This window comes from Girardinichthys multiradiatus, chromosome 14 (genome assembly GCF_021462225.1).
Source record: "Girardinichthys multiradiatus isolate DD_20200921_A chromosome 14, DD_fGirMul_XY1, whole genome shotgun sequence".
In the NCBI taxonomy this organism is placed as follows: domain Eukaryota; kingdom Metazoa; phylum Chordata; class Actinopteri; order Cyprinodontiformes; family Goodeidae; genus Girardinichthys; species Girardinichthys multiradiatus.
Genome location: NC_061807.1, coordinates 12625937 through 12640338, shown reverse-complemented (window position 1 = coordinate 12640338; position 14402 = coordinate 12625937). Strand labels below are relative to the sequence as shown.

The 14402-nt window shown below is 38.3% G+C and overlaps 1 protein-coding gene across 2 annotated transcripts in view; it reads right to left on the bottom strand.

Annotated features, from left to right (window-relative positions):
• Positions 1-1901: 1901 nt before the first annotated feature.
• LOC124880924 (endothelin-1 receptor-like) overlaps positions 1902-14402 on the bottom strand; it is a 32303-nt gene continuing 19802 nt past the window's right edge. For both annotated transcript variants that reach the window (XM_047386357.1, XM_047386358.1), the window contains exons 4-8: positions 11005-11203; positions 9068-9220; positions 7577-7710; positions 7385-7493; positions 1902-4134 (exon numbers count right to left, since the gene is read on the bottom strand). In XM_047386357.1, the coding sequence (XP_047242313.1) occupies positions 4036-4134; positions 7385-7493; positions 7577-7710; positions 9068-9220; positions 11005-11203 (694 nt within the window). In that variant the 3' untranslated portion in view covers positions 1902-4035. The remainder of the gene's footprint in view (positions 4135-7384; positions 7494-7576; positions 7711-9067; positions 9221-11004; positions 11204-14402) is intronic.

Below are 14402 nucleotides of genomic sequence, written 5' to 3'. Positions count from 1 at the left end.
GTGGAGGCTGCAATTCTGTTTTTCTCATCTAACTATGAACACACTGCTAAACCTTTTGGAAGATGTTAACAGAATAGCTAAAGTTGCTATCGCTAGCAATGTTGTGGTCCACCAACAAATTGGACCTTATAGGTTAAGAATGTACATGTAAAAGCAGAAAGATAAATTTATATATCCAGTGGTTTATGGGTTGCCAGTCCATTGCAGGGCAACACAGAGACACACAAACAACTAAGCACACATCCATTCACACCTCAGGGCAATTTAGAGAGTCATATTAACCTTACAGTCATGTTTTTGGACTGTGGCAGGAAGCTGGAGTACCCAGAGAGAACCCCTGCATGCACAGGGAGAACATGCAAACTCCATGCAGAAAGACCTGAGACTGGGAGTCAAACCCAGGACCTTCTTTCTGCAAGGCAAAAGTGCTACCAACTGCGCCACTGTGCAGCTCCAAGTTAGCCATATTTTACAGGTTTTTAGATGAAAGTAAAAGTGGATTAAAAAGAAAGTAAATTAATAAGATTTAAAAACTAAACATAAAACCTGTAATGTAAAAAAGTTGCTGGAGTTATTTTCAAACATAGTCATAAAATATTAAACAACCGTAAAATCTTAGCAATGAGCTTCGTTTTCAGTAATATGACAAAACAAATCCTGAAGATGTGAAAGAAAAATGACAATAAAGATAGAATACAAAACTTTATGTAAGACATAAGATCAGAACTCCCAGATCCACTTTTACATATGTGCATAAATGGATCTGAACTGTGCAACTGAGGCAGAAATTATAAAATTTATAAAAGCACAAAGGAAGTTTTGTTTAAGTTTATTCAGCGATGAACAACATATATTTATAAGAAAAAAATTTACCTAAAAAAGGTCGGTATTTTCAAAGTGTTTTTATTTTACCAAAATGTATTACATTTACTATAAAAGTAACTACGTGCAAGTAACTCATATTTAAATTTACAAGAAAAAAGTATCTATGCCAGTTTTTAAGCTTTGCAGAGCCAACAGAAAAGAGTTAACATGTTTAAATTATTAAATAAAACCTATTAGGTGCTGATTGATACAGCAGGAAATTAAACAAGATGAAGATCAGTCACATAGAAAACAAATATTCAGCATCTGGTTGCAGGGCAATATCATTTTATTGATAAATACATCATCTAATAAAAACAGCAAACAAAACAGATGGTGGCATCTGAATTGTTGTGGAACTCTCAAAGCTCCACAAGTCTCACTTTAAACATCAGCGTGTCTATATTTATATTATATATTTATATTTAAACGTTAAGATTTTTCTTCCACAGAATAAGTAAAATCAGATTGATGCAATAAAATTGATGTAATATTAATTTTAGCCTCCAGAGGCCACTATAGACCGGATTAAGCGGCGTTTCCTTGGAGCTATGCTAAATTGAAGTTTGATATTTTAAATATAATAGAGCAAATAAATACATATAGTAAAAGAGCAGATTTTTATTCATATTCCTGGTTTAAGCCATTTTTAAGCAACAGGAGGTCCAACCTTTTTCTACCGGGAAAAACTATTGTTTTCTATCAGTTTGTGTTGTGAATCAGATTTAATCTCACATTTTCCCATGAGTCACATGTAGATGTAGCTGATGTGGAAATCCGAAAATCCATCATGTCCGTGTTAACGACATCATTCGGCAGATCTCAGTTCTGGGTTTTTTACTTCCTCCTTCAGGGACTATGTCTTGATTACTGGTTAAAAACAAAGTGTCTGTGCCTGAACTGATAAAACAAGGAGGGTACTTAAAAAGAAACGAAACAATAATTAAAGAACCTTATGTGGCTGTACAGTTGTTTTGTTCTGGTGTCAAACTAACCTTTAGAGCAGACATGCAGACAGATATTTAACTTGCTTTAAACATGTTTAATATGCTTTTATTGCAGGAGCATAAACACACACTGATAATGCTTGAAAAATCCAACCTTTAACATTAAAACAAAATCACTTTACAAAATCCTAGATAGCAAAATTTATTGTTACCTCTAACAATTCCTTAAAAATAAATATATGTGATGTTACACACAGGTTCATTTCCTTTAGTCACTCTTAAAAATAGGAAAGACAACAGTGCATTCCATTAAAGTTAATTTAGATTTGTTCTGTTCAAATTTAATGGGACGAGGAACCAAGGTTATCTTTAACAGAATGAGAAGAAAAGTAAAAGAAATAAAAAATCTACAAAACTCTGAAAAGACTGGCAACCAGGTTTCCATGACAACCAAGACATGCTATAGACATGCAGACAGGTTGTTTAAAAAGGCCTACCTGGAAAAGGCCTTTTCTGCCTTAAATGTAAAAATGGATTTTGCTTTACTGGGACAGGAACTAGAACTCTGTGTTTTGGTCAGATGAGACTCAGTGAACAACAATGCATGCTCCAGGTGCACCGAGATAAAACAAAGGATAAAACAAAAGAAAAGTACTTAATTACCACTATTATGTACGGTGGAGGATCTGTGATGCTATGGACCTGTAATTTTGAGGTTGGTAAAGGACCCACATCCAGAGGATGAATGTGATGGTGGTGAGCAGAGATTTTAATAATAGAGGAACACAGAAAACTTCCAGAGGGATCAAAAGCAGAGCAGGACACAAAGCACCGTGTGTGACAGAAGGAACCAGCAATGAGCCATTAAAACCAGTGAACTTATATACTGAGGTAAGGCTGGAGAATAGCATTGGATTCAGGTAAGCTTATTCAAGGGCATGTGTAACAGCTGCGGAGGAGATCAAAACACTGAGTGAATAATAATAAATAATAAAGGAAACTTCAAACAAGGGGAAAAAAAGACTAATACTGATCTTAGAGAATAAACTAAAATACACAGAGACCAGAACAGCACAAGAAATAAACACAAAGGAATGAACTGCATGGCAAAACCCTAATGACAATAATAAACAACTGAGTACGGCAAGACCTTTTTCTCAACAATAAACGACAAAGGGATGAAACACCCACGGATCACGACTGTTTCTCTTCTAAAGGCCATGTGAATCTTCCTAGAGACATCCTGAGCTGAACATGTTAAATGATTATTCTGGTTATCTTTGGGTCTTTTGGCAGCATAAGGATTCTAAACATACGGCCAAATAAACAAGAAAATGATTAGTCAGACGCATAAATGAAAGTTTCTTTATGATCAAATAAAACCTGCCGGGTAAGTTGGAAAGTAGGGCATGGAAGTGGACCTGGGACTCTGGACAATCTCGTCTACAGAGATAGTACAAAGAGGAACGGTTGAGGACCTGACTCTGTATGCTCCAACCTTAAAAGAGGTTTTAGGAGAGGATTATGAGCTTTCCTGTTGGCAAAAAGAACTCCTGAGTGCTTAAATGGAAAGCAGCTGGACATCTCTTCTTTCTTGAAGACTTATGTTGCCTCTTTTTTAGGCCCTTAAGGTTGTCATGTCCCAGATGGCTGCATCTATACCAAAGCTCAAAGAAGTAAAGTAATAACAGCAGAAGTACCAATAACTGTGTCAGTGGTGAGATTATTTTCCAACATGTTTTTTTATTTCCCAAATAATAAATGTTGTCAAATTAAAGGCTGGATTTATCTGGGGAAGATCATAGTACTGCGATAAAATATGAATTTCCCAACCACTTTGTTCCTGCATTTGCTCACACGTTCTTCACTGGACCAAACATATAATCCTTTATTAGATTTAAACGCATCTTTGCTACTCACTTTTAGTTTTGGCCCTAAATGCACAGTTACAAATAAGCAGACAAGGTGAATGAGGTTAAAGATGATCATCTAAACAGTTTTTCATCATCATACCAAAAACTCTTTCTGTGACTCCAGTAACAAGCTGAAAGCTCAAATACTATCTTACTATCCTGTGATATTACGTGTTTTTCCCAAAATGAGAACAGTTCAATTCAGAACCATCAGAGCTTTGTGGATCATGTGCACATTTTAAAATGAAATAAAAGTGAATATATTTCTGTCAGACTGGCTGCTGATCAGCCTGCAGGTGGAGGTGTGTCCCTCAGTGGTCAGTGTGTTTGTACTGCAGACTGGTCCCATGATGGAGAGGCTGCACGCTGTTGGAGAGAGATCCAGAGTAACACCAGTCACACAGATAGGACTGCAGAGAGACACAGAGACAGTGGAGTTAATGCAGTTCTCCTTAGTGTGTTCAAACCATTTTTTAAAGATTGTCTTGAACTTAGGCAAAAGCAAACTATTTTTTTGCACTTTTTTAAAACAATGTGTATGGTTATGACAGGGTGCAAGTACCAAATCCATAAAGGTACAATTTAAAACTGCCCCTCTGAAACATTTTCTTGAAAAAACAAAACGATGAAAAGATGTCTACTTAAAGACATTCATTGACATCTGAATGTGGATGAAAGAACAATTTGTTTAGGCTAGACAGGCAACGGGCTAAAAAAAAATCAACTTTCCAACTTATTTTTCTGCACTAAAGACAAAACTGGCCAACGTGAAAGATCCAGAAGCAAAGGAAAGATAATTCCTCTGAAAATGGTCTAGAACAAACTCCAGATAAACCCTTTGAAAGACATTTAACTAGCCTGGAGAAGGATTACAAGATGACAAGAGTATTCATCTAATTGGAAGGAAAATAACAAAGAAATGAATGAGGATGACTGAAGACTTTTGCACAGCCTTGTACCTGCAGAAGAAACCTCTGAACTCACGCCAAGTGCTGAACAAATCCAAATCAAGTTATTCTTTTCAACGAAACACTCAAAGATAATGCTAATATAATCTGCATATAACTTAATAAAAGTTAGCAGACAGATAAATTAGTTTGAGTATGATGTCACTGGTTGATTTTATTAAACAGGACAAAAAAAGAGGCTTGGTTTCTGTAGAGAATCAGAGTTTGTCTGAACATTCGGTTTTCCTTTGCAGGTCTCACAGCCAGTCACTGTGAAGCTGTTACTAAGGTTACTTTGTAACTCACATACTCTGCATTGGGCCAGGTAAACACACGTTATACCATCACGGCCATTAAATAATTAAAGGATGTATCAATACTGTTTATATTGATCCGCTTCATTGTGATTCAGTGCATCCCATCTTCGCTCCTCTCTCTGATTATTATAATTTTTCTTTTTAGCCAATTAACAGAGAAGAAAGTCGGGTGATTAGACCCAAGTAGAAAGGGGCACCAGTGAATATTCCACTGTGTAACCAAGACTAATAAACTTGTTCTCATTGTGAAATGTCCATGCCTCTCTCAAAGACGTTTAACTCCAAACTGTGTCGTTAAAATTGTATTCCTGTACCAATAGTTTCTTTCCAGTTGAGTTAAAGTGCAGCATAATCACTTGCTAAAGTATTTTAACCAACACTGAAGTTTTTAATGGAAGGTAGGAGCAAAGAGAGGCTCACAGCAGATAAGAGGATTTACAACCAGGTTCTGGTTTTCAGTTTAATTCATTTGTAACGTGTCTGAAATAACTGTAGACCTTTCCCTCTTTAAACCAGACCACAGTATTTCCCCCACATTAACAAGATCTCATTTTTATTTGAATATTTGTGATGTCAGCCTTTTTGTGACAGCTCATTTTCCAGTAAACAGACCCGACCTTTCTTGACTTAATGAATTTCTAATCTCCAAGGCCGAGGCCAGATAACCTGGATGACATGCCTGAAATTTTTACCAGAGTTTTGAATACTCCTCGAGAGCCACATAAGGCAAATCCAACCAGTACAGCTGCTTTCACAGACAGGCTGAGAACATCATGGCCTGTGCTGGAAATAATTTCCATTAGAAAGAAGATAAAGCTTGATGCAAAAGCTGCTGGAGGACACTGTGACAACACAAAATGCATTTAAATACAATCCTGTTGCCAGAATAAAACTTTACCATCACTTAAACTGTTGCATACAGGATTTAATTTAGTTCAACATATAAAGAACTGATTTATTATTCACTTTACACTATTAATATTGTCTTAATAATCAATAGGGCCCGTAAAAAAGTGAAAAACTTGCATAGGGTTAAACTAGCAGTTACTGCAGTGAGTGGGCATCGCAGCAGACCTTTCTCTAGACATTTTAGAAGAATCTTTGAAAATTGTCAAATAATTTACATAAAATACATTTTAAAAACTTAAGAGAAAAAGAAATGTCTGGTAAAGTAGTTTTCAAATTTTAAAATGAGAGAAAAACTTTTTAGTATAAGGTAAAATTACAGTCTGAGTGTGTTTCAGCAGCATCGCTGTGTAGTCTGCAGTCTAGATTTGTCACATTCTGAAAACATTTGGTACAATATGAAAATAAAAATACAAGACAAGGCCGTAAGAGCTGAAATTTGATCTAAAGCAAAATGACAAAACATTTGAAAGTGTTAATCTTCAGATTTTCCTGTTGAGAAATGTCCCTTTTCCGAATAGTTTAACCATCATCACATTCAAAATATGAAAAAACCCTTATTGTTTCACCTATTTAAAGATTCTTACTCGAATATTTTTTAGAACTTCAACTCCAACTGGCTACTAGGGGCCAAGAGGCTGCTAGTAACTCTGGAGGAGCTACAGAGATTCACAGCTCAGGTGAAAGAGTTTATAGACAGGCCATCTGTTAGTCATGCGCTCCAGAAATCCGGCCTTCATGGAAGAGTGCAGTCGAGACCAGATGAGACCAGTTTGACTTACATGCAAAACATTACATGTAGTGGAAGGTTAACACTGCCCTCTCACACCCTATCACCCTGAACATCGTGGAAGTGAGTTTAATTAAGGTTGTCTTCTATTTTTGGACCTTTGCACCTGTTGTCTCTTTATTTATTTAGATTTTTTGCTCTTCCGTTGTTTCCCATTTTTTTCTTTGTTCTATGAGTTAGGTTTGTAATATCTCCCCAAAAATATGGGCTCAGTTGTTTTTATTACTTCTCAGACATTTGTTAACAATTTATTCTTTCTGAGTCTGACCCAGTTTTATAACCTTTACAATCAGTCTTCACCAGCAGATCTTTTAATGATCATTTTATCTCATTTGGGTTAGGATTTGGTTCCTGAAACAAATAGAGCTAAAATGGGAAACATTTGACCTAAAATCCCCAGTTTATAAAAAGCACATGACTGTAAATATGTCACTCTTGAGTGGTGTGCTCCCCTAAACCAACAAGCCTTGACTTAATTCCCACAAACCGTTTATCACACGTTGCGACCTTCCTGTGTTTAATCGACTCCCTACTGTTCCACAGATAGCTGCAATCTCGAAACATCGTAAAGACCCCAGTTTTATATCTGTCTCTCATGACCTTGTGACCTCACTGTGATGCCACACTGACCCAGGACGAAGCACAGAGTCGCTGCTGCTACGTTACAAACCAAGAAGCCACAAACACAGACATGTTTTACCTTAAAGAAGTTATTGAACTTCTTGGAGACGAAGAACAGGATGATGGGGTTGATGCAGGAGTTGATGGTCGCCATGTTGATGCTGAAGTAGTCAAGCACCAGCAGGAAGCTGAAACCCAAAAGAAAGAGGCTTTGAAAGTACAATCACTAAATTAAAAAGGGTCCACATTTGCTTTAGGTGTTTGCACCAACTTCAAGAGGTCACAGCGGTGAACATCATGTGATTTGTAGACGGTCTTCTTCAGCAGTCGACTGAGATGAAGAGGAAACCAGCAGAGAGCAAAGATCACCACCAGGCAGAACACGGCTTTGGCCACTTCACGACGCTGCACAGAGGAAACGAGGATTTGAGATCAGAAATAAATTAAAAAAAACTAATCTTATTACATCTAAAGAGGTCATTTATATGAGCTCTGTTTAACAAACTCTGTGTGTACAACAACAGTTGTGGGAACATTCCACAATCATGAGGTTTTTATTCTGAATTGAACTAATTTCATCTGAAAACCTTTTGCAAAAGACATAAAGCACCCCTCACTGGAAGAGAGGATCTAATCTACCTTCTGAGAAATCCCTGCACTGTTTATTGTGAAACCGCAAAGCTGGTCCTTTTTCTCCTCCTGTCTCCGAATTACAGCCAGCTTTCAGCAGATGGTATTTCTTTTAATCTGCATGTTGCAAACTGCGCTGGTCTTCAATAATCTGATGCTATTTGCTATTTGTATGTAAATATAGAACCATTTAACCCTGACTGAGTTTGCAGTACCTCATTTAGATCTGGGCAAACTGCACGTTTTAGAACCAAATCTACCTTTTGGTGCTATTAGAAAATAAGATGGAGGCCTAACCTCTGGTTGGCATGTATACTTTGCTCTTCATTATGATTTTACCCCTCTGTGTTTGAAAATATTTGAATTGGTGAGCATTTAATATTTTAAGTTGAAGTGTACATCCCATTTCCAGCTCACAGTGGCAGAAATACAGTTTAGCAAGTAGAAAAATCAAACCTTTAGCAAGGATAATTAGATTTTAACTTTAAGGAGATTCTTACAAGGATTAATAAAGGAAATATCAACAACCAAGTTTGATCAGAAGAAATGAGTTAATAATGCTTCACCAGTTTGTTTGCTAAAACTAGAAAGGTTTAACCAATTGTTGTTGGTCTTGCACTATTATTTGAAGCTGGTACAACAAATTAAAAACCAGCTAAAAGGTTTCAAATTACAATTAGCCTATTAAAATTATACTTAATGAAAACAAAGGAATGATCTGCAATGAGAAAACCAGATTTCATGAAGCCAAAAAGGGGGAAAAAAGTAGTTCCACTGCTGTGGTTTGACTACAGGTCTGAGTCCTGTATCGTTTCTGTTGTTATAAATTGTCCAGCTAAATAATAATTCAAGGGTCTCTGAAGGTCTTCAACCATCTCCTATACCTCATGTCCCATGGCGAGGGGAGAGCAAATAGTCTCCCTAAACTTCCTACGCCAGCTGTGGGAAAAAAGCTCAAGGACAGGGTATGTAGATGTGCTGTGGTACTTTAATCCTGCTGTATTTTAATCAAAAAACATCTTACATTTACATTTAAAATCCAGATACTGAAACCAGACAGCATTCTTCTCAGCCAGATGAATGTTTTCAGATTTATGTAAAATAAGCTATTAAACAAGTTAAACGTTCGAACCTGTTTCAGGTGTTCACTCAGCGAGATCCTCAGATGTCCCTTCTGGTGCCTGAGCATCTCAAAGGTCATGAGGCCGTAGAAAACAGCCGAGCAGGCCAGAGGGACGCAGAAGTAGAAGCCAAACAGCCACCAGACCTTTGCATCCCGGTAGAACTGAAACAGACGGTGTCAGATGACCACAGAGCTCAACACAGTTACCTCAAGTGTACTAATCTTAATTTCCGAAATAAAGACTCAGAAACAACAAAGCCTTTTAAATTTACCATTTACCTGAATCACTGTTTGCTTCTAAGCCTGACTGATAACTTGTCACTTTGCTAACTGCATTACAGAAATGCATTGATGCTGATTCCCGAATCCTCCCGGATGTTTGCTGACTTCTTAGGATGATTGTTTTCCTGCCTAATTTCTCTGATTAGATTTCGCTCAGGACCGCTGGAGATAGGCACCAATCTTCCCCCCTCCTCCTCTCATCTTCTTGGGTATGGTAAAAATTAATGACTGGATGGACGGTTGTCACTCAAGCAACAAAACAAACATTTAAGGTGAAAACTGCTGCAGAGAATGGGTCAGGTTGTACGAGATGGTTATAGGTTTATTGAAGGAGAAATGAGATAAAACCAAAAGAGAAAAGAAATAAATGACCGAATGACCCAAACAAACATTAAAACTGGTTTTAGAATGGATGAAGGAGGCTAGCATCAAGGTTCTGGAATGGCCCTGATCTGGACCGCTTAGAAAAGTTGTGGACAACTTTTAAAAGCCCGGTCCGAGGCAGGAAACCGGCCTTTTTAACTGAAACCCGTTCGACCAAGAAAGGCGGCAGTCAGAAGATCAGACAGAAAATTATAGGGGATCATAGATGGTATATTTTAAGCATTATTAATAATAGCTTTTTTATTTTACTAATTATAATAAAAATCTCTGTAGAATATATGCTACTCCATCTTTAAACCCTCTCCAGTTTAAAGTTTAGTTGGACACCACAGATGACTGGCATCATTAGGATCAATTATATCAGAAAAAACAAAGGAAATAAATATTACAAGTTATGGATGGATGGATAATAGATAGATAGATAGATAGACAGACAGACAGACAGACAGACAGACAGACAGACAGACAGACAGACAGACAGACAGACAGACAGACAGACAGACAGACAGACAGACAGAGCCATTTTACCCCAATATTTCCCTGAAACGAGAGGCTTTTTATTCACACAATTCACTGATTAAGAGTTTATTTTAACTGTTCCATCAGTTCTAGTTTTAGTAGATGTGGGAAAAATTGTCCTCTAATGGCTGACTGTAAATCAGCTGACCTGGGTTCAGATTTAAGTGCCTGTTCTGAGCATGCTTGGTTCCAGTCATGGCCTAGGAGACATAAACAGGAAATGTAGCTCTAAACTATCCGAGTCAAAGAGACCTCACCCAGAAAGGCAACAACAAAGAGATCGTGGAAGTGGACCAGACTGTTGGAGACCGAGCATCATCCTGTGGAGCTGGACCTAAACCTCTCCACCCTAATGTAGGACAGGTTTATCCTCAATGGAGCTGAGAGATCTTAGAAGACAAGCTCCACTGCGGCATTAACACAGTGAACATTGATTTGATGTGTAGGTTTTAAAGTTTTATTTTGTCTCTGTTGGGCAGATCTCAGACATAATGGCATGGGTTCACGCTCATCTCCACAGTTATCATTTTCAGTGTGGTCACTTGTTCATTTAGATGCAGAAGTGATGTTTAAAGTGTCCCAGAAACATATGTTTATGGGTGAAGCTTTACAAAAGCTGCAGCCAGCCGTCACTTAAAAGCCTCAGATGCCTATCAACACACTCACTCCGCCACACACATGTAGACCTCGCACACAAAGACCTCCCAGACATGAACACACAGTCCGCTCCAACCTGTAAACACAGACACACACAAACTCACGGTCATAAAGGGTGTCTGAGGCTCCAGTATGCAGGCTCTGAAGGTGGCATTGTTGTGGTCGAAGGTGTGTATGGTGAAGCCGACGGCCTCTGGCACGGCGAATAAGATGGACAGCAGCCAGATCACAGCGATCTCCACCACCGTTACCGTGGGAACCCCGTTGCCCTGAATCCGGGACCAGGACGCCACCGCACGATACCTGCACACAAGTTTATTTACGGCTAAATTTAACAAACTTTAGCTTCAATAACACCGTGTAAACTGGATTCATCCATATAAACAGCTGTAAACAAGTTGCAACAGTTGTAAATGTAAACTGTTTGTTTGTTTAGACCCACAAACACAGGACCTTGCGAGATACACCTCAGGATTTTTTTCCTTTTTTATTCATAGTACAACAAAAAGCTTTAGTGTATATACTGGGCTTGTATGGATTAGACCAACACGACGTAGCACATTAAGAAGTAGCCAAGAGTCCCATGTCAACTCAAGAGGAGCTGCAGAGGGCCCCAGCTCAGGTAGGAAAATCAGTTGACAGAATAACCATCCTACATGCACTGCACTAAGCTGGCCTTTATGTAAGACTGGCAAAAGAAAGCCATTGTTAAAAGGAAGTTATTAGAAGTCTTTTTTGCATTTTGCCACAAGCAAGAACACACAGCAAACATGAGTGATCTGGTCAAATTAAATATTTCATTCCTTTGGTCTATGTACAAAATGCTATGAGGAGGAAAACTATATTGCACAATTTTTCTACCAGTAAAACAAGGTAGTGGCAGCATCATGATGTGGGGATGCTGAAACAGCTCAGAGTTGATGGGAAGATGGATGGAGCTAAATACAGGACAATCCTGGGAGACAATCTGTTAGAGGCTGCAAAGGAGTTGAGATTCACACTACAGCAAGACAATGACCCAAACATACAGATAGAGCTTATGGCCCAGTCAAAGTCTACACCTAAAATTTAGACTTCTTAACTACTATGAAATGCTATGACCTATGAAACATTCAGGTATAAAAAGGCTCCTAAACTCATGGGATGATCCAGCCTGGTGTCGACACAATTTGCTCCAGTTTCTTCAGTTATATCAAAGAAAACACATTTTTACAGCGAGAAAATAAGATATTAGCTCCAACGTGGTCTTAGCAGAAAACCTGGTAAATGGAAAATCAAGCCTGATTGGTCCTGACAGAACTTTGCAGCTCTGCCCACATATTTTCTATGAAACAGCAATTTGTGACGACCAGAACAAAACATTGACCTTGTTGTCTAAAAGCTACTTTGGCATTATGGAGTCGTGTCCATTTGGAACCTATTTGGGGCCAAGCTTGAACTTCCTGACGGATGTCTTCAGATGATGCTTTATTATTTCCACATAAGATTCTGTCTTTTTGGTGCCATCAATTTTATGCAGTGCACCTGTCCCTCCTGCAGTAAAACGCCCCCACAACATGATGCTGCCACCACCGTACTTCAGAGTCAGGTTGTTGTTCTCAGGCTTGCAAGCTTCTGCCTTTTCCTGCAAATGTGACGATGGTCATAGAAGCCAAACATTTCAAGTGTCATCAGAACCCAGGACATGTCTCCAAATATTAAGGTCCGCATTTGCAAACTGTAACCTGGACCTTTTCATGCTGTTTATTCTTTAGTATAATTATGTGAACTGTAGTAACTGTATGAATACAGCATATAACATTAACAAATCCCTTCACAAAGCGAATCTGCTAGCTAGTATTCTTCCTGTAACTTTATGATGAGTTCTCATGAAAAAAAACCATCCTCTTCTTGTATAAATTCAGACAGTTTAAGAAGCAGAAACACCATCTGCCCCAACATCTCTTTTTTCTGGTCTGCAGCTGTTTCACAGGAAACCATAACTGTGAACAGAAAAGTTATGTCAAGGCATCTTTTTTCCTGTTGAAGCTGAGAGGAAACTTCTGTGCCACCAGCAAGCTTCAAATCAGAATAGAACCTATAAACAGCTTTACAGAGATCTTCAAGAGAATAAGCCCCCAACTAGGTCCAGATGGTTGTTTATATATATTTTATACTGACATTCAGATTAAATTCATTAAAATTCTGGACTGCCCGAGTTCAGTCAGGATCATAAGGACCTTCATTGTAAAATTGAATCAGTAGAGGACCTTGTGGACAGGACCTTTATTGTCTTTCCTTTTCAGACATACAGTAGCTTAACTGGGGCTGCACGGTGGCACAGTGGGTAGCACCGTTGCCTTGCAGCAAGATGGTCCTGGTGTTAGTTTGCCTAATCTGAAATTGTATTACTGGGCAGCACAACTTCGTGTCGTGGTCGAATGGCTTGTACAAGATGAGGAGACGAACTGGATTGGTCTGGAGAACAATGTGTGTCAGCTGGTACCTCTTGAAGTGATGCCATTTATGGAGGGAAAGAAATAGAAAGATTTGCAGATGACGTGGTCCTGAAAGAGTTGAAAATGAGTGGATTATCTGTACACACAGGGTTTGGTCCCTGGTGAGGAAGAAAATAGGAGCATCTTTAACAATATCACGCATAGTGAAAATAGCCAAGATTATTGACTTTTTTCCAAACAAACTGGATGCAGGATACCAGAGATGGGCACAGCAGGGATTAATAAGAATTAACCAGTTATTTAATGGAGAAACCCTTAAGTCATTTAAGCAGTTACAAGACAAATATGGATTATGCTCTAAAGATTTTTACAGATACATACAATTAAGGGATTATCTTTTATCACACAATGAATGGCCTACTTTGAAACAAAATATAGTACCCTTGGAAAAATGTATGATAAAATACGTAGAGGAAAATAATAAGAGGAAGATTGTGTCTAATATCTATAAACATTTACAGATGCATTGTTCTTACAATTCTATAGATATAAAACAAAAGTGGGAACTGGAAATGAACATTGTTATTGAAGACAAGGAGTGGGAGAGAGTTTGTGAAAATGGTCATAAGATCACCCATTGTCCAGGTTGGAAGGAATTTGATTGGAAATTGAAAATGAGATTCTTTAAATCACCCTTTAGTATATCACAATATGACAGGAGTGCCATAAATTTGTGTTGGAGGAACTGTAATCAGATCGGGGATCACACTCATATTTTTTGGGACTGCCCAAAACTGAGTTCATTCTGGCAGGGAGTTCAGACAAAAATTCAAAAAATCTTTAAGTTCACCTTACCGCTGGACCTAAATTGCCCTTAGGTGTGTGAATGAGTGTTTGTGTGTTGCCCTGCGATGGACTGGTGACATCTCCAGGGTGTACCCTGCCCCATAGACTGCTGGAGATGGGCACCAGCTTCCCCACGACCCAATATGGAATAAGCGGTGGAAAATGACTGACTGACTGACAGTAGCTTAACTTCCCTTCCATTAAGTTTTATTTATGTT